This window comes from Manis javanica, chromosome 11, assembly GCF_040802235.1.
Source record: "Manis javanica isolate MJ-LG chromosome 11, MJ_LKY, whole genome shotgun sequence".
In the NCBI taxonomy this organism is placed as follows: domain Eukaryota; kingdom Metazoa; phylum Chordata; class Mammalia; order Pholidota; family Manidae; genus Manis; species Manis javanica.
This window is the reverse complement of record NC_133166.1, coordinates 99,015,266-99,036,960: the sequence shown is the minus strand read 5'-3', so window position 1 is coordinate 99,036,960 and position 21,695 is coordinate 99,015,266. Positions and strand designations below refer to the sequence as shown.

Below are 21,695 nucleotides of genomic sequence, written 5' to 3'. Positions count from 1 at the left end.
GGAAGTATGGTCATTAAAAGACAACATCAAGATTAGTTCAAGAGGCCCTGAAATGCCAAGAGTTTTGTGAAATACAATATGCCACTGGTCATGGTCGTGTTCTATGTGGACGGAGGGGTAAAGCTAGAGCTGATAATTGAGTTGGTATGTACCAGTCCAGCCTTACCCGTCATTAAAATATTAACTACCAGCCAGCAAATAGCTGTGACCCCAATCCCTACATCCTCCCCTGCTATCCAGCCTCTCCCCTCAGACTTTCTGCACACACACACACACACACACACACACACACACACACAAAACCCTATAATAGAAGGGGTAATGCCTAGTGTAACAGGAGGCCTCAGAACCCTTTTCCGGCTCATAGCTTGAGTCCATTTTGACCAGTCAGTCTGTGTCCATCCAAGTGGATATTAAATGTTTTAACATCACTTCAGGGTAAAACCACTGTAGGATTAGAAGACAGGTAGATATATTGCAAGATCAAGACTTTCCCATATTTAAAAACAGGCTGTAATTGTGGGTGCCCATCTGGACCAGAAGTGGTACCTCATTAGAAGGGTTTCCTTATCATTGTCATGTATAAACAAGAGTTCTGCCTGAGAGTGACTGCTGCAGGGATCGGCCAGTGCTCCTGAGGGCTCAGCCTTGGGCCGGGAGATGCTTCTGTTTATCAAGTGCGCACACACACATCACTGTGTAATCGTATTGTGGCTGGATTCATGTTATTGACTGATGGGCTGAGTCCTCAGAAACTTTAATGAGCTGACTCAAGCCTAAACAGCCTATTAACTCCTAGGCTCACCTGAGTCCCAGTGACTATTAGGAAGTCAAGAGAGTGAGGTAGAGGGTGCCCGGAGCGGCACTAACAAGTCAACAGGGACCACGCGGCCAATTCAACAGAATTCCCACCACCATTCAGACAGCCCAGGTGAGGCGGGGAGGTAGGCAGATTCAGATGTCACTGAAGAGCGGCCAGGCCTCAGAGAGGACCAGCTCCAGGACCCGGGTCAGTCTGAGTCAGGAATTCACAGCTGTGTACGTAGAGTAGCTTTCTCATGTACCTGCAGCTCCTAGAGTGGAGCCCAGAGCTTCAGGACAGAAGCCAAAGGAGTAGATGGTGAGCATGTTGATTGAGGGAGCTCTGTTGTCTCATTACTGCATGGCCCCGTCCTGTGTGCATATTCACACCCAAATGTCATGGAACCGTGGGGGGACACCTGGGATAGAGAGAATAGAAACCTGGGCTCATGGCTGAAGTAGTCAGGGGTGCTGATCCAGGAGAAGGCCTCAGGAGGGCATCTCATTGTCTTCACATACTCAAAAAGGTTCATAGGAAAGGACAGTGTTCTTTTTCTGGGTGGCCCCAATGGTATGTGCCGGTAGAAGCTACAGGGAGTCAACTTCCATCATAACTATAGAAATATTAAGAAGGTGACACAAGATAAAGCAGTCTGTCTTAAGAAGTCATGAGTTCTTTGCCACCAAGCTATTCCAGTACTGACTAGAAAGCTTCTTGGCAAAATAGTATAGATGGCATTCAAGGCAGGAGGGCCAGCCTCATCTTAACGCTCCTCTGAACCTGACCATTCCATTTCATTTGAGCCTTAAAACGCCACTATACCTCCACCCCATGATGCCCACTTTAGACAGCCCAGTGTTGCAAAACAAGGAAAGAGATCATGTCATGCGCACTTTTAGTCTTACTTGAACACCTCACTTTGCCTGATTTCAGCTTCACCATATTCAGTTTCTAGCATGCCTTCCTGTGCCATAGGCCAGGGAAGAAGACAGCTAAGACATGTGTCCCCTCTAAGAGATTATTGGCTTCTTTCTAGACCCTAACCAGGGGCATTTTGCATTTTAAAGGACGTTTTCAGCGAGTGGTCAATGGTTGGCCCAGAAAAATGACTTCTTAGCGATACCACTCCAGCATGCAAAGGCGGTATTCTGAGCTTGGAGGGGTCCTCTCTGCGCAGTCCCTGAGCACCTGCCTATTCTGACGCAGCTGTGTCCATGGCTGCAGAGCAAATACATTCATGTCCCTTTGACCTGAAATAAGAACTGGATTCCTGCACTTGCCCCTGTGCCCGCAGTGTTTCTGGTGGGGAGCTCTTTGACCGGATCCTGGAGCGGGGTGTCTACACAGAGAAGGATGCCAGCCTGGTGATCCAGCAGGTCTTGTCAGCAGTGAAATACCTCCATGAGAATGGCATCGTCCACAGAGACTTAAAGGTACCAAGGTGGGACTCCTTGGTGGGACAGAGAATGACCCGTCAGGAGACTACATGGGTCATGGGTAGTCTAAGGTCTGTAAAGCAGAGGGTTGTACTAATAGACTCCTGAGTCCCCTTCTGCCCTCAGATTCCTTAAACAAATCACAGATGACCAAGCAATCATTGTTAATTTGCACCTCAACCTTTTCTTGAACTTTTCATTAGGCCTCACCCTATTAGGATAGCAAGATAACCACACGTCTTGAACCCAGCCACAGTCAAAAGCAAATGTAATATATACTTACTGAGGGTCAACATTGTGTCATGTGTGTACCAGACTTTAGAGAGATCAAAGATCATTAATAGTTGGTTTCCTCAAAAAAAAACCTAGTGTTAAGGTGGTTGGGATGAGTGGATTAGTAGGTTAACAGCTGTAAAGCTGAGCGAAGTTGGGCATAAACAAAACACGGATTGCTAGGATATGGAGGCAAGAGTTCAAGAAGGAGGAAGGAGGAAATAAGTGGAAGAAATGGGCCTGGCCTTGAAGTCAGGAGCCCAGGGTGCAGCTTTCTATGAAATTATTTATTATGGGGAAGAAAACAAATGTGTGTTTCAGATGACTGTATCCCACATACTACATGATATTTCTCTTCCACAGCCTGAAAACCTGCTGTACCTCACCCCTGAAGAGAATTCTAAGATCATGATCACAGACTTTGGTCTGTCCAAAATGGAACAGAGTGGGGTCATGTCCACTGCCTGTGGGACCCCAGGCTATGTGGGTAAGCCCGGGAGTGGAAGGGAGTTTGACCAGCTGACTATATCCAAACACATGGATATTATTTACAGAAAGGGTGGTTATGGGAAGATATGGTTCAACTTCAGGAGCAATCCAGGTAGAACATTCATTTATGAGGTTTAGGGTAGATTCCATTTGTCTCTGAAACTACCCCCTATGGCTCCCAAATCCTGTATCTTTAAAGACAGTCTACCCCGAGCCCTTCCTACGGTCCCTGTCTAAACCTGACTGTCACTTTTGCAGTCAGACTTCCAGCCTTTGTCTATTCAGCTAGACCAGGTGCAGAGATAAAATCACAAACCCAGAGATCATTAGATTGTGGAGGGGTTGACCACTTATCACCCCTTTCTTTTCTCCCACTGTAGAGGAGACCTCAGCCCCCCAGTTGATAGTTCCTGGGGGCACAGTGTTGACTTTGAATCTGAGGAACCTAGACCCAAATGTATACCAAGGAAACACACTAGGAAGCTAGCAGAGGTCAGGCCTCCTGACTAAAGCCCCTTGGGGGCTTCCGAAGCACCCAAGAAAAGTAAAAGCCAGCAAGTTACTGTGAAAGCATTCCTGAGATCCATAGGGGAGAAAGTAAAAATTCAGAGCACCCATCCTGCGCCTTCCCTCTTAGCCAATCATCACCTAGTTAGGGTTGGAAAGTGGGAAGCAGAACCCTGACTCAGTAGCAGGAATCTGCTCAACCCCCCAAAGAGAGATCAGTCACTTACCATCAGGTATTGGTTGCAAAACCCTAGAATCTGAAATAAATACAAAAGGTAGCTCTCTGCTGTCCCAGAGCTCCGAATCAGAGAAAGGCATGGCTCATTTCCTCATAGAGCTCTCCATCTGATAATGGCCTCAGAGACGGATAGGACATTTACTACCTGCCCTCTGGGAACTCCTAACTTTAACAGGGGTGTCTCAGTCTCTGCCTTCAAGGAAATTCCGATCCAGTGGGAAAGAGACAACTCCTACCTTGCAGATTTCGCCCCTGCCTCAGAAATCGGCCAGCTAAGTGGGGAGACATAGGCCCTGCCTTCAGAGCGTACTTATTCTGATGGCGGAGACATAGCCCTGGAGATCTGCGGTCTGATGGGGGACGCATAGGCACTGTTACAGGGGCCTTGAAGGCTGATGGAGAAATATTAAGTCTAACGGGAGAGTCCCGCCCTAGGAAAGTTTCCAGTGTCACTGACACAACCAGGTCCCAGGTTTGCCCCGGGCCTCTTCTCCAGGCCTCTTGCTCACCTTCGGCCCTCCCCCCTTAGTCCTGTCCTCTTGCCCCAGCCCTGACCCCGTCTTTGGTTTCCTGCAGCTCCGGAAGTGCTGGCCCAGAAGCCCTACAGCAAAGCTGTGGATTGCTGGTCCATTGGTGTCATCACTTACATACTGTGAGTAGAAGCTGGCATTGGCTCAGTTCCTGAGAAATCTCAGAGCCTGCTCACCCCTTCTTCTCCCCTCCCGTCTCAGCTCCCCTGGCAGCATTTATCTTCAAAGCACGTGCGTGTACATGTGTGCGCGCACACACACACTCTTACTCATGCACACAGCTCCAAAGTTTCCTGTCTTGATCTCCACCAGGTTATAAAACCAGAGCTCAGTGTGATCCCACTGTTCAGCCACAGGGTCCTTGCTCTTCCTGTACAGCCTCATTTACAGTGTATAAATGTGTTGAATCCCACTCTGTGGAATGAGCAGCAGGAAGGAGAGAGACCACGCCAAGCCTGGAAACCAAGGGGGCCCAATGTTCACATCTCAGATTTTTCTCCTGGCAACATCAGCTCAAGGCAGAATGATGGCCCGGATGAACCTGCTCACTGCTCCCCTCCAGACATCCTCAGGCTCTGCTTGCCAAACCTCCTCATCACCCCTTCCCCACCATCCCTCCTCACCTACAGCACATTTTTGCTCTTAGGAAAATAACCTGCTATTAGTTATTTATCCCTTAGTGTGGATTCAGTTCTCTATTTCCTCCACTTATAATGAACAACTACTCTCATTCATTCATTTGTACAAGTATTTGTGGACTGTCTACTCTCTGCCAATCACTGGTTTATGTGCTAAAGAATGAAGAACAAAATAGCCTAAAAAAAAACCCTTAAGAAATTTACATTCAGTTGGACTTCCTGCCATCCTTCTTAAAGGTATTTTCTACATCACCTAAGAGTTAGAGGAAGTGCAAGGAGAAGTGGCAAGGGTTTGGGGGAAATATAAAAAACATGTACCCATCCGTCAGCCTCCAGGACTGGCTGTTCCAAACTATGGCTCCTGCATCATCACCTGATGAGACTCATGGTGCTCCTGAATCAGAGGCAGGTCTATGTCCTGCTCACACTGCTGGTTGCCTGCCTGTGTGTGTGGTGGGCACTGGGCAGAGGGGAGAAGCCAGCCCGAGGAGGACAGGGCTGTTCAGCAGCCTACCTCCTTCCTGTTTTCTGCAGGTTATGTGGGTATCCTCCTTTCTATGAAGAAACTGAGTCTAAGCTTTTTGAGAAGATCAAGGAAGGCTACTACGAGTTTGACTCACCATTCTGGGATGACATTTCTGAGTCAGGTAAGGTCAGCGGCTGTGAAGGACAAGATAACAGGCTCAAGGCAGAGGCTGCCAAGAGGAAGCGCTTAACAAAGGATGACAGTCCTGGCTCTTGGAAGCCCCTGGGGAACCTTACAGAACAGGCTGCCAAGGAACGTGGAGAGATCTTCATCTGGTTCAAAGGCCAAATCGATTATCCACATCTAAGTTCATGCTATTGTTTCCTGAGAGGCACAATCGCAGTATGCCTGGTAGAAGTTGGGGAGGTAATGAGGGCAGAGCCGCATCCAGGGGAGTGTTCCAGGCAGGACTGGAAAAACCAAGGCCAACTTTGGCCTTTTACATACCAAGACCGAGAGCATGCAATGCGTGTGTGTGTGTGTGTGAGAGAAGGCAGTTATGAGATGTTTTGGGGACCATTAAGAGGAGATTGGAGCCGCAATAAGCCAGCGCTCACATATGTACCCATGTGTGGCTGCCAGCCTGACCAGTGAAAATGCACACACGTGTAGCACACAGGCGCTTCAGTACCTCGTGATGCAGTGCTGTGTGGGTGAGGCTGTGTAGAGCCTCTTTTTGGCAGTTTATGGTGGGTTGTTAGGTGGCTTGGTTTTTTTTTTCCTCTTTTAAGACTCTTAAAATTGCCTCTTTGGAAGATTAGCTAAAGATGCATTCACGGCCACCCACCAGCCCGGAAGTGAATTTCTATGAGTCGGGAAATCTGCTCCTTAGTTGTTGTGTCTTTGATTGCTCCCCTTAGCCAAGGATTTTATTTGCCACTTGCTGGAGAAGGACCCAAATGAGCGGTACACCTGTGAGAAGGCCTTGAGGCACCCCTGGTGAGTGAGGAATGGGGTGGGCTCCAGACGCTAGCCATGTGGCTCCCCAGATCCCGTGCCGACTCGTTCACGTGGTGTTTGCCCCGAGCTCTTTCCTGTTGCAGCATGCAAGGAGTTCAGCAATGTTTATCAGGTCCAGCTGGAGATGCAAACAGCACTTAATGAAGCAGGTTCTCACCCAGGGGAGGCAGGCGGGCACCTAGTCAAGTGCAGGAGGCAGATGCAACTAGGCACTGCTGTCAGACTAGAGCGTAGCACTTTACCAGGAACAGGCAACTCTGCCCTGTCCTTAGAGCATCATTTTTTTCTGGGATCCAACCCTGTTCCATGTGAAGTGATTTGTGAATAATTACAAAAGCAACCCATCAGCAAAGTAGGTAAATAAAGTCTTGAAACACTTCCTTTCTTCATGTTACACACCTGTTCAAGAATTCCCACTAGCTCCCCACTTCCTGCCAGAGCAAACTAGATTCCTTTGTGTTTCCAGGTTTTCCCTCTTCTGGGCCTGACCCTTTATCTCCAACTTCATTTCCCAGGATTCCCAACACACCTTCTCTGTTTCAAAAAGGCCAGAAGTTATCTTTCTCTCCTTCCCTTCCTCCACCCCATATATGAAACTCTTTCTCAACCACACGTCGGGCCATGTCATTTTCACCACCTAGCATGTCCTGCCTCTTGCCTTGTATGTGGCATCCTGCAGGGTCCCAAGCAGCCTCTGCCCTTGTGAGATGCCCTGGCTCCTGCAATGCAGGCAGACCTCCCATCTCTCTCTATGAACACAGGTCTTACAATGTTCAATGTCTTTGTCTAGTTCAAGGCAAGCAACATAGCTGAATACCTACACTGAAATCCCGTGTGGATTAGGGCCATTCTGTTACTTCTCTGGGTAGCACCAAGGGTAGTACCGAGAAAGCAGCGTTGCACATGGGGAGGGTCTGGGAAACACTTAAGAGATGAGTGAATAAGAGTCTGAGGGTACAGGAAAAGGCGGCCTGATCCAGGAAGGCTTCCGGGAGGAGGTGGGTTTTGAGCAAAAGGGATATATTCTGTAAAAAGCCAGATAGTGTGTGTTTCAGGCTTTGCTAGCCATACCATCTCTATGGCAACTACTCAGTTGTAGTTGGAAGAACAGAAGCAGTCATAGCCCATTCCTGAATGAATGGGCATGTGTCCCAAGAAGACATTATTTACACAAGCAATGGGCAGATTTGGCTACAGGCTATAGTTTGCTGACCCTGCTCTAAGCAAGTCTTTGGTTTTGCCAAAGCATAGTCCCCCTCTGACCTGCCCAAGGAGACAGAGGAGCCCTGGTTCTAGAGCCCTTTCCTTCTGTGGACCACTCTTCTGGGGCACTCCACTCAGCTTAACCTCAGCCTGCATGCACAGCCCCCAGGCCAACCCACGGCTCCCATAGGTACCCACTAGCCAGGCATCTGCTGTGCATCCATAGGATTGACGGGAACACAGCCCTCCACCGAGACATCTACCCATCCGTCAGTCTCCAGATCCAGAAGAACTTTGCCAAGAGCAAGTGGAGGGTAAGTTGTCCTCTCCAGGAGGTGGGCATGCTGTTCTGGGCTGCTGGAGGCTGGGCTGGGGCAAGGCCTGGTGTAGGGGCTTCCTTGAGGCTTCCCAGCAGACACTGGAGATCCCTTGGCCTTCTCTAAGATGAGAATTAAGCACAGAGATTTCTGGAGGGCACAGCCAAGGGGAAGGCTTGAGCCCTGTGGTCTCTGAAGCTGGATACAGCCAGGGGTTGGTCTTGTGTCTCTTTAGCAAGCCTTCAACGCAGCAGCTGTGGTGCATCACATGAGGAAGCTGCACATGAACCTGCACAGCCCAGGGGGCTGCCCAGGGGTGGAGAACAGGCCACCTGCCATGCAAGCCTCAGAAGCCTCCAGCCCCAGCTCCCCTGTGATCACCATCACTGAAGCACCCGCCCTGGAGCAGAGCGTGGGGCTCCCTGCCCTGTCCCGGCTGCCCTGCCAGCACAGCCCCCGGCCCAGCGCCCCTGGTGGCAGGTCCCTCAACTGCCTGGTCAATGGCTCCCTGCGCATCAGCAGCAGCCTGGTGCCCATGCAGCAGGGGCCCCTGACTGCCGGACCCTGTGGCTGCTGCTCCAGCTGCCTGAGCATTGGGAGCAAAGGGAAGTCCTCCCACTGCTCCGAGCCCACACTCCTCAAAAAGGCTAACAAAAAACAGTAAGTATTTACAGCCAGAGACAGAGGGCTGGCCCTGCTCAGCCTGGGTCTGAGAGACCTCGGGTAGTGGGGCTGAAAGGAATCAAGCAGAGTAGAGGCAGCTCTATGGGAAGAGCTCTGGATGGAGGGCAGGGGAACTGCTTCCAGGCCTGTCCGTGCCGCTCACTAGCTCTGCAGCCATGGACAGTCAAGTCAGTCAATGTTTCTGTTTCTAGTTTGTTCCTCTGTAAAATGGGTTGATCGAATTACATTTATCTACCTAACCTGCCTCAAGAGATGCTATAAAGGTTTAGTAAGCAACAGGGATTATAAGTGCACATAGAAAACCAGGTACACATGAGTGATGACTGTTAGGCTCTTTGAGTTCCCAGGGTGTCCGTGTTTGGGGAGGAGGAAGGGTGCTTGATGGTTGTATTTATTTACTGCAAGGGCTTGTACATGCACAGCCTCCTAAAGGGGAGGCTGAATGGATGCCACAGGCACAGAGGAGCATCGCAGCCCCTCTTCCTTCCTCCAGTTCTCATGCCTGCTGCTTCATTTCCTTTGCAGGAACTACAAATCAGAGGTCATGGTGCCAGTCAAAGCCAGCGGCAGCTCCCACTGCCGGGCAGGGCAAACTGGAGTGTGTCTCCTCATGTGATCCCCAGCTCATCCTGCAGTTTTCAGGTGAGGGGACTAAGGGCAGGAGGGGCTGGCGGTGGGAGGGTCAGGAGAGCTTCTACCCAAGGAGGAAAGCCACATCCCCGAGTATGAAAGACAGAGACTTAGGGGTGCCAGAGGCAGCAGCCCCACCCCCACCCTGAACCCCTTTGCCTTGCAGAAGAGGTGTTCCACTCTTCTCTGCCCCTCCAAACCTGGCCTCTACTCTGCAGTGGAAGGAAGAGGGAGCAAGCAGAGCAGGCCGGGCAGGAGCAGTTTCTGGTCAGAAGCAGCCAACGGCTGCCGCCTGGAGCAGATGCTCTCAGAAGGCCCAGGAGTGAGCCCCAGGGCGTGGAGGCCTCTCCTGCCAACAGGAGGAGCAGCATCTGAGGCTCCCAGGTCCCCCTGACCTGCCCGCCCTGTGCCCCACACCCTGCGTGCCATGGCTCAGTGCAGTGCATGTAGATTGCTCTTGCCAAGCCTGTGTTGTTCGTCATGAAGAGCTTAACAGGCTGGCCAGGCTGTGTCACCTTCTCCAAGCAAAGCCATGTGGACCACCTACCCAGACTCCCTGCTCAGCACACCCTCCCTCCCGCCTCTCAGGCCTCATTGTGGCCAGAAGGGCTCGTGAATGTCAGTGCCTGCCCATCCGCATGAGTGGCAGGCAGCTCCTGGTCTGTGGGCTCTCAAGCTCAAATGCTGAACTCGGATAGGCTCCTGACTGCACCGAGACCGGGCCACCCTCCTGCCAGCACACTTCCGAACCTCCTCCCTCCCTGCCCCTGTCCAAAAACAGCACCCAGCCTCCAACATGACAAAGAAAGAAATCCTAGGTACTGTAAGGAGTTATTATCCTGGCCAGATGCCCTCCACACACACCCAATCTAGTAAAAGCTGGAAGTTGACTGGTTTAATTTCAGCCAGTGATTCCAATCCCGCTTCTGCTCCCTTCTGTTCACAAAAATCAGGCACATTATTCTTGTCCCTTCCCCCTCCCCAGTTTTCTTGCCCCCTCCAACCTCATGTTCGGTGTCATGCTTAATAAAATGTACATATTTTTCTCTATGAGGCTTCACTTTTTTCTTCTCAAAGGCAAAAGCAAGCAGTTCAGGGACTTCTGAGCCTATGCAGCTGATGTGGACTGGGAGCCTATGGGGCCAGGCACCCAGGGCCAGGAGTTACACCTGCTGACGCATCAGCTCCTCGGCAGCCCCTCGGGTGGGGTCTGTTGGAGTCCAGGCAGTTGGCTTCAGAGTCCTTTGTCCTAATGACAGTACTAGATGAACGTGAATCTGAGGCCCAGCTCTGCTCTGCCTTACCACATCTGTGGCCTTGGGGGAGTGACTCAGCCTAAGGGCCTTGGTTTCCCCACTTGTCACATGGGACCACCAACACCACGGACATCCTGAGATGACATAGACGGCGTGTCCAGCACAGTGTGCTCAGTAACTAACATGATTATCAATCAAGAAGTTAATGTAAATGAAGTCCTAGCACAGTGTGTGCCTGAGCCACGGTTATCACACAGTCATGCCGTTTCCATATTCGCCCCCCCCCCCCCCCCACATACACACACAAATACACTTTCCTTTACTTCCCTTTGAGATCCCAGAAGACACAGATTCTGGTCTGAGCTCTGCCTCAAGAAGCTGTGTGAACTTTGGACATATTACTTTCCTTCCCTGGGCGTCTACCTCCTCGTGTGTAAATGAGAAGTGGGATCACTGTTGACAGATGAAAATGGCTCCTCTGGTTTCTCAAGGATGGACGCATCAGGCCCTGGGGCAAAGGGGTCCAGTCTCCCTAAGTTTGGGAGGTCAGCAGGCTGGACTGCGAGTGAGGCAGGCCTATGGCTTCATACAGTTCTAAGCCTTGAACATGGGCAGAAGAGCACCCAGGAACCCCAAATGGGAGACAGAAACAAGTGACGAAGCTTTATTTAATGGGGAGACAGACCATTTTCCCTCTTTGAACCTCCAGGGTTCTTTCCACAGATGTTTATTGGGCTTTTCACTTGTATATCATTTTCTGTTAAGAGTTTGTGTGGATCCAGGATTCAGCCTCAGTGGAGGATGAAGGGCAGGAACACTACTGCCCAGCCAAGCTTCCCCCCCATGACACAGCCCGCCTCCACCAGCTGGGTCCCATCAGCTCAGGCTCAGCTGCAGCCCAGAATGATCTCAATAGGTGCACACCAGGGGTTGGCCAGGCTGTGCTTTAGGCTGCATAAAAGTCTCCTGGAGCTGGAAAGTATTCCAATCCAGTCTGCCCCCCAAAAGCACAGAGGGCAGATGATTGGGGCCAGGGGCTGGAAGCCAGAGCATCACTTGCAGGTGGCATAGTAGAGCACGCGCCCGTTGATGTGGTTGCGAATCTTCTCCACGTATTTCTCCAGCCCTGACAGGTCCGCTGAGCGAAGCATGACGGCCTGGCTCCCCTGAAGCAGCTCCAACTCCATGTCTGAGGACAGATGAAACCGCAGGGTGGAGGAGCTGCTAGTGAGGAACCCACAGACCCCCGACTTTTTCCTCTCCTCCTGCCCACCTAGAGGCAGCCCCTGCAGGAGAAACCACCTCCAGGGCTGTCTGGCCTCTCAGGCGCCTCTCCCCTCGGCATGCCACCGCCAGAGTACGCAGGGAGAATCTGAAGTTCTCTGAAGTGAACTAGCCCAGTCTGTCTGTCCTGTCAGGCTGGGCGGGGGTCTCGTCCGTCATATTCACAGGAGCTCCCAGCCCCAGCCCTGACGTTTCCAGGAATAAGCAGGGAGCGCACTGCCTCCCAGGGCTCCACCTTCAGGCAGCTCTAGTTGTTAGGGAAGTCTTCCCATTAAGTCAGAATCTGAGCACTTCTTGCTTCCACCCAGTTGTCTAGGTCTGTCTCCTAAGGGTATGGGAGCATATTTGTTCTCTCTTCCACGTGGGGATCCTTCAAATGCCTGAGGCCGCTTCCTCTCCAGGCCAAGCCTCCCTAGTTCCTTCAGCCAGTCTTCATCCAATATAATTATTGAGCCCTTCCCTACCTCCGCACCCTGGTCACCCTCCCTGTGATATGTCCAGGTTTGTCAGTGTCCCTCCTGAGGATGTAGCAGCCACCACAGAACACCACTCCACAGGTGGGATCCTAGCAGCCAAGTATAACTGGGTTGTTACTGGGCTGGCATTATTAAGCCAGCCAGCACCCCTATGGACCTATGGGTGGATAAAATATTGAAATGTAACAGCCACTGTCCTATTCCCTGGTCCCCACTCCCACAAGTTCCCTCTGCGAGATCTTTCCCATCATCCCGCAATTAAGGATAAATCCCTGCAAGCAGGTAAATGCCTGTCCCAGTGTTACAACCTGAGCCTTTTCTGGTCGGTAGGCACATAACATGAATAGTTACTGAATGTTTTTAATATCACCCCTGAGCCATTTCTTCCCTTATTTTGGTGGCTGCTTTTCATATCTTTTTGCTCTTTGGGCAGCAGCAAGGTACTGCTGACCCACGACACTACTGAGCCACGCGTCTGGAGTCTTTTTCAGGTGAGTAACAACTCATAGTTGCTTATCACTTACCAGTAATGACCTATTTTCAGCTACATTAGCCACTGAGAAGCCAGGCCTCAACTGAGCTGTGCCTGTAGGATTATGCCCAAACGAGCCAGGGTGGGAGATATTTCTCCTTACGTACTTCCATCCTGTCCTTTCAGGATAGCCTTTCAGTTCTTCCGACATTGCCATAGAACACCGGTTCTGTTACCCATTGTATCATCTGTCATCCACAGAGTTTGATAAGCACGTTCTTTATCTTCCTCTTAAACACTCACGAACACGGGCAGGGCACATGCTGACCCAGCCCTGAGCCCCCTCCCCCTCAGTCTGCACCCCTCGCTTCACCCTTCAGGTCTGGCTGGCCGCAGCCTCGTGTCTTCTCTCTGCCAGCTCGCCGGGCCAACCTTCTCTGTGCTATCCACCTGGCTAGTCAAATGGATCTTTGTCTGTTTTTTTCTAAAATTCAGAGAAATTCTGTTCCTGGCATTCGCTGGGCACACTAGTGCAGAGACCCAACCATCATGTCTTTAGAAAATAAATGTGGATCCCAGAAATGCCTACTCTCCTTCCTGAGGAAGCGCGGAACCCTTTGGTGATGGCTTACATTCATTATGCATCTGCCAGGGTGAAGACCCTGCTGCCTCCAGGGCAGAGTCTGCCCTCCTCCCCCAGACGTGGAGGCGGCCCCCTGGACCCGCCGCGTTGACCCCATGCTGCCTCCCTCCCACCTGTTCTGTCCTCCCCAGCCCTCCTCTCCTGTGGGATGCACCTGCCCCCGCCCTCTACATGCCTTGTTCCTTCCCACCCACCTCGTCTTGATGCCCCTCCTCTTCCTCACAGCCTCACCCAGGCCTGTGCATCCTGCCAGGCCCACATCAAACCTTATCCCTTCTGAACTTCACCTTTTCTCTGACATTATCACCTGAACCCCTAGAGGTCTTGTTATTTCGGTTTCTATCACAGACCCCTTGTTAAATACAGCTTAATGCCTCTTGTGAACAATAGGAACAATGTCCCCCTCTGGAATGCAAGCTGCAGGGCAGGGCAAATCTCGTGAACATCTCTGCCTTCCCCCAGCCCCATCACTATGCCTCCTCCTTACCAGGTGTTCAGCAAATCCCGACTGGTCTCACCCCCTCTGCACTGCTAGCTCCAGCAAGAGGGGGTCGCAGAAGACCCAGGCTGGGCTCAGCCTTCGGGAGCGCCCAGGAGTCCGAGCCCCTGGGCCATCCCCTCACCTTTCATCCTGTCCATCATCTCCATGGTCTCCCCAAACAGTTCCTCTGCCTCCGTCTTGATGCTCAGGATCCGGCTGCCCTGCTCACCCAGCATGGGGCTCTGCCCCAACTGGTCCTTCAATTCTGCATATTTTTTCTTTATTCTCTCAAATCCCTGAAAATTATAGGACAGTCTCAGTGTTGCCATCATCACCATCCAAAGTCCTCAAAACCTTTGTGGAAGCATGTGGTATTACCCAAATCCACCCGCACGTCAACTGCCTCCTTATATTCTGCATGGGTCGGTTTTGCCTATAAAAACCCCGAGGCCACAAACTGTAACTTAAACTCCTGTATTTCCCTCCCTCCATCTGTGCCTCCTGTCCTTTCACACCTCACTTGCACCACAGTGCCAGGCACAGTTGTCCCTGAATTGTATATGTGGCAGCCTGGCCACTGGGCTGGGACCACAACTGCCAATATTCCTGGCAAACTGCTAAAAATGCTGGAGACATCGGGAATGGCACTTTGGTCTTCTCTCTGATGTAACTCTAACACTGATGGGCCCGGGTCAAGACAGTGATGCAGCGAGTGTCTGTCTGGGCTAGGTAGCCACGAGAGGGGACAAGCTTTGGCCTGGGTGTCAAGAGACCCGTGGGCCTATCAAAGTTACCACTTCATCTGTAAAAGGAGCGGGATTGGACTAGATCATTTCCAACATGCTTGAACCAGTTACCCCCCAAAAGCAACCAGAGGTAGTTTCGGATTTGGCCAGGTTTGGGTGAATCCTGAAGCCCCACATCTGGTTATTCTAGAACAGCTGTTGCTCTAGTTGCCTTTGAGCCCATGGTTTTATAAAGTGTCCTGCCCAGGCCCCCACGCTGTGCTTCCAGGATGGCCTCTGCCCTCTCTGTACCTCCTGGGCACTCAGTGCCTGCTGGCTGGCGCCCTCTGCGAGCTGCTGGGCCCGGGCTGCCTGCGCTCGCTGCTGCCCTGCCTGGCTCCGGAGCGCCTCCGTCCGAGCTCGTAAGTCACCCAGCTGCTCCTTCATGCTGCTCACCAGTCTTTCCGCTGGCCCCAGGACCTGCTGAACCTTTGTGGAAAGAGGGGGGCTGGGGGTTTGTGGTGGGTCTCATAAGCAGTAGCTGTCATCCTTCTTTTCTCCAGCGCCTCAGGCAGCCAAAACTCTCTCCAGCCAGGTCCTCGCTATTGCCCCTTCCCTATCCCCTCTGTCCCCTCGCATCCAGGCCTCCTCCTTCCCCAGCAGCTGAGCTGACCCCCACCCCACTGCAGCTCAGCACCTGCCCCTGCCTTCTGCACCCGGCCCTGAGACCAGAAAAACAAAAGCTCAAAGCCAGTCCCAACGCTTATAACCTTCCTTCTTTAGGGTCCCAGTTCAGGTACCGTCCAAGTGGCTTTCTGGCATTTTCTATGCCTTGTGCCTAAATCTGTCTGTTCATTCCCAAATATGGGGGACGGAAGCCATAAAGCCTCACCTCAGCAACCCTGTCCTGCATAAGCTGAAGGGAACGGCGGATGCCCTGCATGGTGTCCTGGGCCTCCTGCAGCGCCACGGTGCCCTGCCGCAGGTTCCCCACCACGTCCTCCACCTGGCCCTCCACTGCCTGGGCTCGGCTCCTGGAGCCACAGAGCAGGAGAGAGAGGAGAGAGGAGTGAATAACAAATGGATAGTTGGGTGGCTCAACTCGCTGAACAGGCTAGAAGATCCTTTCCAGTGGAGACAACAAAAGGAATATTAACTCAGCAGTATTTCCATCCCAGGACCCCACTGAGCAGACACGACAAATGTGTTATGTTTGAGACTCCCTTTGGGCCTGGTTTCCAATATGGAAGACAGGACTACCTGGACACTGTGTGAGCCCCCTTTCTGTCCCCCAGCCCTCGGTACCCCCACCCCCCTGACCTGCAGAGGCTCCTCTCCCTCTTCCATCAAGCAGAGGAGTTGGGGAGCAAAACGCAGGCCCAATCCTGGGCAGGGCGTTCAGAGCCCAGAGCCACACCTGGCCTTCTCAGCCTCATCCTGGAGCCGGCGAGCCCGGGCGATGTCCTGCTTGGTCTGGGACAGCACCAGGTCCACGTTGGGGAGCCTGGCTGCAATGGCCTGGATCTCACTCATCTTCTTCAGGACCGTGGCAGAGTCTGTGGGCAGCCACAGGGCCAGCACAGCCTCGCTGACCTCCTGGATGGTGGCCGCATCTGTGTCAGGGTCTGGAAGATAGCAGCCCATCAGACTGGGGGAGCCCAGCCACCTCCCCGAAGGTCAGGGGCCTCTCCGGGCCAAGCAGCACCCACGGGAAGCTCAGTCCCTGCCCTGGCTGCTGCGTCCCGGGCACACTCAGGTGCCCATTCCCGGAGAACTTCCGGGAACGCTGGAGGAGGAGGAGCGTCAGCACAGCTGTGCTAACTCAGTGTCTGATGCCACGGGAGCTGTAGGCGGGGGAGAGGAGGCGGTGCCAGACAGCTGGTACCAAACAACGCCTGGAGCACAAACATAATCAGCCCTGAGCTGGGGAGAGCCATCAGGAACTGGATTTGCTTCCTTGGCAGTACAACCCCTTCCATGGGCACCTCCTCAGGCCAGAGTGGCCATTTTTGCAAAGGCAGATAAAGATTATCAGGTCTTTGCTCAAATACCATCTTCTCACAGAGGTGGGCCCTGGCCATCCAATCTAGAATCGCAACCTCCACCCTAGGCCATCCCTCCTCTCCTCTGCTTTATCTTTCCCCCTAGCATGCATCACTTCTCACATGCCAAACGCTTTACTCATTGTGGATAAAGTGAAGGTTCCTGTGGCCAGGATTCTCACCTGGCCCTGGTTGGCTAGCTCACTACACACTTGTGGGCAATGCATCATTACTGACTGTATATAAAAGAGCCCTGCCAGGGCTCTGGGCGATATCATGGCATGGCGGCATGGCTGCAAGGCTGCAGGCAGAGCTGTGTGGGCAGAGAGGCCCAGAGGATGGCTGTGCTGGTAGAGGGGCCCAGAGGCAGAGACTGGTTTGCTGTGTGCAGACTTGCTCTGAGTGGATGGGATTATAGTGACTAACCTGCCACTGTGGAAATAAAGTTGGATATAACCCTTTCACCCCAAGAAGGTTCTACTCTCATTTCTTTGGTCACATTGTGAACTTGCCTGGGTCTGAAACCCATTGGCAAGACACTCATTTTTCTGGTGTTTTGTCTGTTACCCCACCAGGACAAAGCTCCACGATGGCAGCACCCAGGTTTCATCCACGACTCTCTCCCCAGGCCCTAGCACAGCGTCTGACTCTGAGAGGCACTCTGTATTTGTAGAGTAAGTGAATGATTGAAAGGTGTCCAGACCCAGGCTTCTTTTACTATTCAAGCAATCTGGGACAGGTCAGATGGCTTCTCTGGGCTCAGTTTCCTGGTCTATGAAATGGCAATAACAGTCCTCAACCTGAAGGGATGAAATGAAACAATCAATTCACAAGAATTTTACCACCCAGTTCTGGGTCAGAGTAAAGCCAGAAGTACAGAGATGGCATCCTCCCCACCATTTCACCCTGTTCACTTCTATAGATTTTACCGGTATTGACCTGGGGGCACCCACCCACCTGAAAGGTTTCCCCTGGACTCGACCTCCTGTGAAGAGTCTTACTCTGCAATCAGAGGGTTTCCTCACTGGCTACCTACACAGGCCCCAGCCCCAGTGTCCTCCTTGCCAGATGGAAGGACATTCCTGGAAGGCAGAAGCCATGCCTCATTCATTGCTATGTGCCTTCAGAGCCAGATTCACACACTGCAGGGGCCCAAACCATGATTATGGCTGAGTTTTGAAGTTGGCTTATCCCCAGCTGCAGGTTTGCACAAGGACCTCCTCCTAGAGACATCGACCTCTCTCATCTAATGCAGAGCCCTACACCCAGAACAAGGCTTACCGCACCCCTTCCCAGAAAGCTTCCCACAAGTGAGCACACTCCCACCCAGCTTGGGCCCTCCCTTTATTCTGTGTCACTTCGGCTGTGCCCACAGGCGTGGTCTGAGTTACACTCATTTTAATGTGCATCGAGTCTCAGGGTGGGCTTAGCAGACATCCACTGCTGCGAACGGCTAAAATTGAAAATCAGATTAGACTTGGTCCCTGCCCCATGGAGCTTGACCCTGATGGGACAGACAGGCACGTGACCAGAGAAGCATGACCCTGAATAGGGTGCTAGGACAGCCACACAGGCCAAGCGCCACCTCCCTGCATCCCTAAGGAATTCCCACCCCGCCCCTGACCCCGCCTCCCATTCTGGGGCTCTCTGGGACGCTGACCCCAGTGTGGCTTCAGGCAAGCCCTGGGACCTCAGCGGACCCTTTCAGCCCATCTCTGACCTGCCATCCACTCATGAGGGGCTTTGGCCTGTTTGGAGCAAGAGCACCACTACGGTAGCAAGAAAGCCACTGTTGTTAGACTAAGCCCTCAGCTCACATGAGCTGGGCTCCCAGCCAAGCAAATTCCCTGGCAGGGTTGAGAAATCTAATAATATCAACTCGTATTCCTGAGGCACCTTTGATTTTTGAAAACACATTTTACATCAGTTATTTGATCCTCAGAATAGATGTGTGAAATACTAGCATCCCAGTTTGCAGAGGCGACAGATGAGGCAAAGAGAGCAGCAACTTGCCCAAAGTCACACAGGTTTCCTCTCTCCTGTCCGGGGATCTTTCCATTCCCCAGGGCGGCAAGAGAGGGGATCTGGTTCATTTATTCACTCCACCAACGCTGGGTGCTTTTCTGAGTCTGTCCTAACCCTGGGTGCAGGTGACAGTGAACAAGACAGATGGCCATCCCTGCCCTTTTAGAGTGTAGAGTCTAGTTCTGAGACAAACAGCACACGCATAGACGAGTGAATTCAACAACCACAGGCTGGAAGCAGTGCAGTGAAGGTCAGACAGCAGAGGGGCAAGGATGGGAGGGGAAGACCAGATTGGAGGGAGGGGTGCTCAGGCCAGGCCTTTCTAGGGAGATGTTACTTAAACGGAGGCCTCAAGCGCAAGAACCAGCAGCCTTGGAAAGAGCATTCCAGGCAGAGAAAGAGCAAATAAAAATCTCCAGTGCAGGCAAGGGCCTGGCCTGTTCAAAGGTGGTCAGTGAGCAAAGAGGGGAAGACATAAGTTCACACCTTGGAGGGCAGCAGAGGCCATGTGAGGAGCTGGGGGTGCGTTCCCAGAATGAGGGAAGCCAGGGGATGGTTTTGAGCACAAGTGGGATGTGATCTCCCTTACATACTTCCCCAAGATGTGTCAGGCTCTTCTGCTGAGAACCAATTGCAAGGGAGTCGGAGGGAAGATGGGAGAACCACGAGAGGGCATGGCTGCCATCCAGGCAAACGGTGGGGGCCTGGCCCAGGTGGCACAGAGGCCAGGGCAGGAGGCAGCTGGCTGATGAATGGATCATGGACAGGGAATGGGAGGACCAGGGACAGGCAGGCCAGACATGAGCTGAAGGGCGCATGGAGGCCAGGCTCACCGGAGAGGAAGTCCCGGACCTGCTGGATGAGGTACCTCATGCGTCTCAGGTCTTCCTCCATCTGGGAGTGGCTGGTGCTCACCTGGGTCTCCAGGCGCTGAGCATCGGACTGCACCTGCAGGGCGGCTTCCTCGGCAGCCCTGGTCTGCAGGCACACTCGAAAGGTCAGGAGCGGGCGCAGTCCCGGGAGCACGTCTCACCTGCCCCCGGGATTCTGGGGAACCTGCTCCCCAAGACCTACCTGGGAAACATTTGCAACTAATTTGGTTTGGCCCCAGAAGAAATGATGTGGAATCAGGTTTAAAAAGCCCAAAACATTGGCCCCAAACTCTCTCACTTGCTGTGGGTCCTCAGATAAGTCACCTAATATCTCGGACTTTGGGCTCCTGCCTGTACAATGGGACTGACTTGTCCGGGAGGCTCTATCCCCTCTGCTATAGTGCCCACCCCACCTTGACAGCACCTACCATCTGCCTGGTCTGCTGGAGCTGGACGTTGAAGCCCTGCAGCTGCTTGGCCACCTGCCCTGCCACCCGGAAGGCCCCACCTGCCCTGGGGAGGGCACCTATGCAGTGGGAGCCACAGGCCGTGATGTTGTCTCGGGGACACAGCTCTCCAGGGCACCCTTCTGGGGTGCAGGCTGCCTGCCGGGAGCCCCCACAGAGCTGTGGAAAGAGGGGGACATCAGAGAGGGTATCCAAGGCTCCTCAACAACCACCCATCCCACACCCAGGGGACAAACAGCCAGAATTCTCCATGGCAACCAGGCACCAGAAACTTGTTTCCTTGGCAACTGCCAAGCACGCAGTGAGGAGCCAAAGAACTGGATGGGTTGGGGGTAGGGTGCCTTCACATTGCCCTAGTGGGAAACATGTAGCAGCAGTTGGTGTGTGACAAGCTGGGCCAGGGGCTCCAGGCAGTGGCAATCCATGCCAGGAGTCACCTTGTTGACGGTGGGGGTCAGATCAGGCAAGGAAGCCATCTCCAGCTGCAGGGCCTCGAGCCGGGGGCCCGCAGCTCCTGCTCCTCCACCGGCCTGTGGCGCCTGCCTCTCTGCCTCCCTCCGGCTGCCCCTGAGCTGGAGCAGCAGGCGGGAGCTATTGGAGACCTGCTGGGCGGCCTGCAGTGACCGCTGGTAGGCCGCAGTGAGTATCTGGAAGGCCCCTGCAGCAAGAGGACGGGAATTGGGCCACCCTGAGCCTGGCGGCAGGGGGATGGACGAGGAGGAGGTGCGGCACAGATGGCGGCGGGAGGCCTCACCAGAAAGCGCGGCACTGCCGATTTCTTCCGACTGCTTCCTCCTGCTCTGATACATAACGAGGAGGCGACTGAAGCTTCTACCCACACTGGCCAGGTCCTCCGGGAGGGACAAGATCTCCTCTAGGGTCAGGTCGGGCTGCAGGCCCTGGAGACTCCGCCTGGGATGGGAGACGAGCCTTCACTAGAAGAAAGGAGGAACCATCTCCCCCCGGAACCAGCCATGCTCTTGGAGGAACCGAGTCAGGAGAAAGGACTTCAGCCAAGGCGACAGAATGCAGAGCCCTCCAGTGGGACAGAGTTGTGTAGCACAAAGGCTGGGAGGGCCGGCAGCACCGCCCTCCATCTGCAGGGCTTGGGGCGTCCACAAAGACCTCCCCTTCCTTGAGCTGTGTGATCTGGACACTCCGTTCTCCTCCACGTCCCCACAGCTGGCTTCCTCAAGGAGCCCACCCTGACGCCCTCCTATTGGCTGGCTGCACACTGACTTCGGCCGCCCACCGCCTGATGAACTGGATCCTGGGCAGGGAGAAGGAGGACTACCCACCAGGCTCCCAGGTCTCCCTTCTGCAGCCCCCACTCCCCACTGAGCTCCCAGAGCTGCTGCCCACTGCTCATCCCCACCGGAACGGGGGTCAGCGTCCACCCGCCCTGGTCCATGACCCCTGAGCTTTTGTCCTCCCTCTGCATCCCTTCTGCAGCTCGACCAACCACCAGCACCCTCCACAGCCTCACACTCTCCTCCTCCAGGCCTCGGTCGGGCACGGACATCCTTCCAAAGACCATCCTTCCACACCTGCATTTCCAGCCTACCAAATACCTATGGACTCACCACCGCTCAACTTTGAGACTTAGGTCAATCACAGTCCTGGATGGATCTGGGCACCAATACTCAGCAAGGGCTCAGGGAATGCAATGTAATTATAGAAGCTTCCAGAACCAAATCTCATGAACAAGATGGCTCTGCC

At 53.2% G+C, this 21,695-nt stretch overlaps 2 protein-coding genes across 5 annotated transcripts in view; one reads left to right on the top strand and one right to left on the bottom strand.

Annotated features, from left to right (window-relative positions):
• CAMK1G (calcium/calmodulin dependent protein kinase IG) overlaps positions 1-10,283 on the top strand; it is a 28,208-nt gene extending 17,925 nt beyond the window's left edge. For all 3 annotated transcript variants that reach the window (XM_073216993.1, XM_073216991.1, XM_073216992.1), the window contains 9 exons: positions 2,097-2,235; positions 2,875-2,998; positions 4,322-4,397; positions 5,448-5,560; positions 6,300-6,378; positions 7,829-7,916; positions 8,155-8,579; positions 9,129-9,245; positions 9,400-10,283. In XM_073216993.1, the coding sequence (XP_073073094.1) occupies positions 2,097-2,235; positions 2,875-2,998; positions 4,322-4,397; positions 5,448-5,560; positions 6,300-6,378; positions 7,829-7,916; positions 8,155-8,579; positions 9,129-9,219 (1,135 nt within the window). In that variant the 3' untranslated portion in view covers positions 9,220-9,245; positions 9,400-10,283. The remainder of the gene's footprint in view (positions 1-2,096; positions 2,236-2,874; positions 2,999-4,321; positions 4,398-5,447; positions 5,561-6,299; positions 6,379-7,828; positions 7,917-8,154; positions 8,580-9,128; positions 9,246-9,399) is intronic.
• An 856-nt stretch (positions 10,284-11,139) lies between these two features.
• LAMB3 (laminin subunit beta 3) overlaps positions 11,140-21,695 on the bottom strand; it is a 58,732-nt gene continuing 48,176 nt past the window's right edge. For both annotated transcript variants that reach the window (XM_073216986.1, XM_073216985.1), the window contains 9 exons: positions 20,731-20,888; positions 20,414-20,634; positions 19,938-20,135; positions 19,471-19,615; positions 15,988-16,195; positions 15,463-15,604; positions 14,883-15,059; positions 13,988-14,141; positions 11,140-11,678 (listed from right to left, as the gene is read on the bottom strand). In XM_073216986.1, the coding sequence (XP_073073087.1) occupies positions 11,542-11,678; positions 13,988-14,141; positions 14,883-15,059; positions 15,463-15,604; positions 15,988-16,195; positions 19,471-19,615; positions 19,938-20,135; positions 20,414-20,634; positions 20,731-20,888 (1,540 nt within the window). In that variant the 3' untranslated portion in view covers positions 11,140-11,541. The remainder of the gene's footprint in view (positions 11,679-13,987; positions 14,142-14,882; positions 15,060-15,462; positions 15,605-15,987; positions 16,196-19,470; positions 19,616-19,937; positions 20,136-20,413; positions 20,635-20,730; positions 20,889-21,695) is intronic.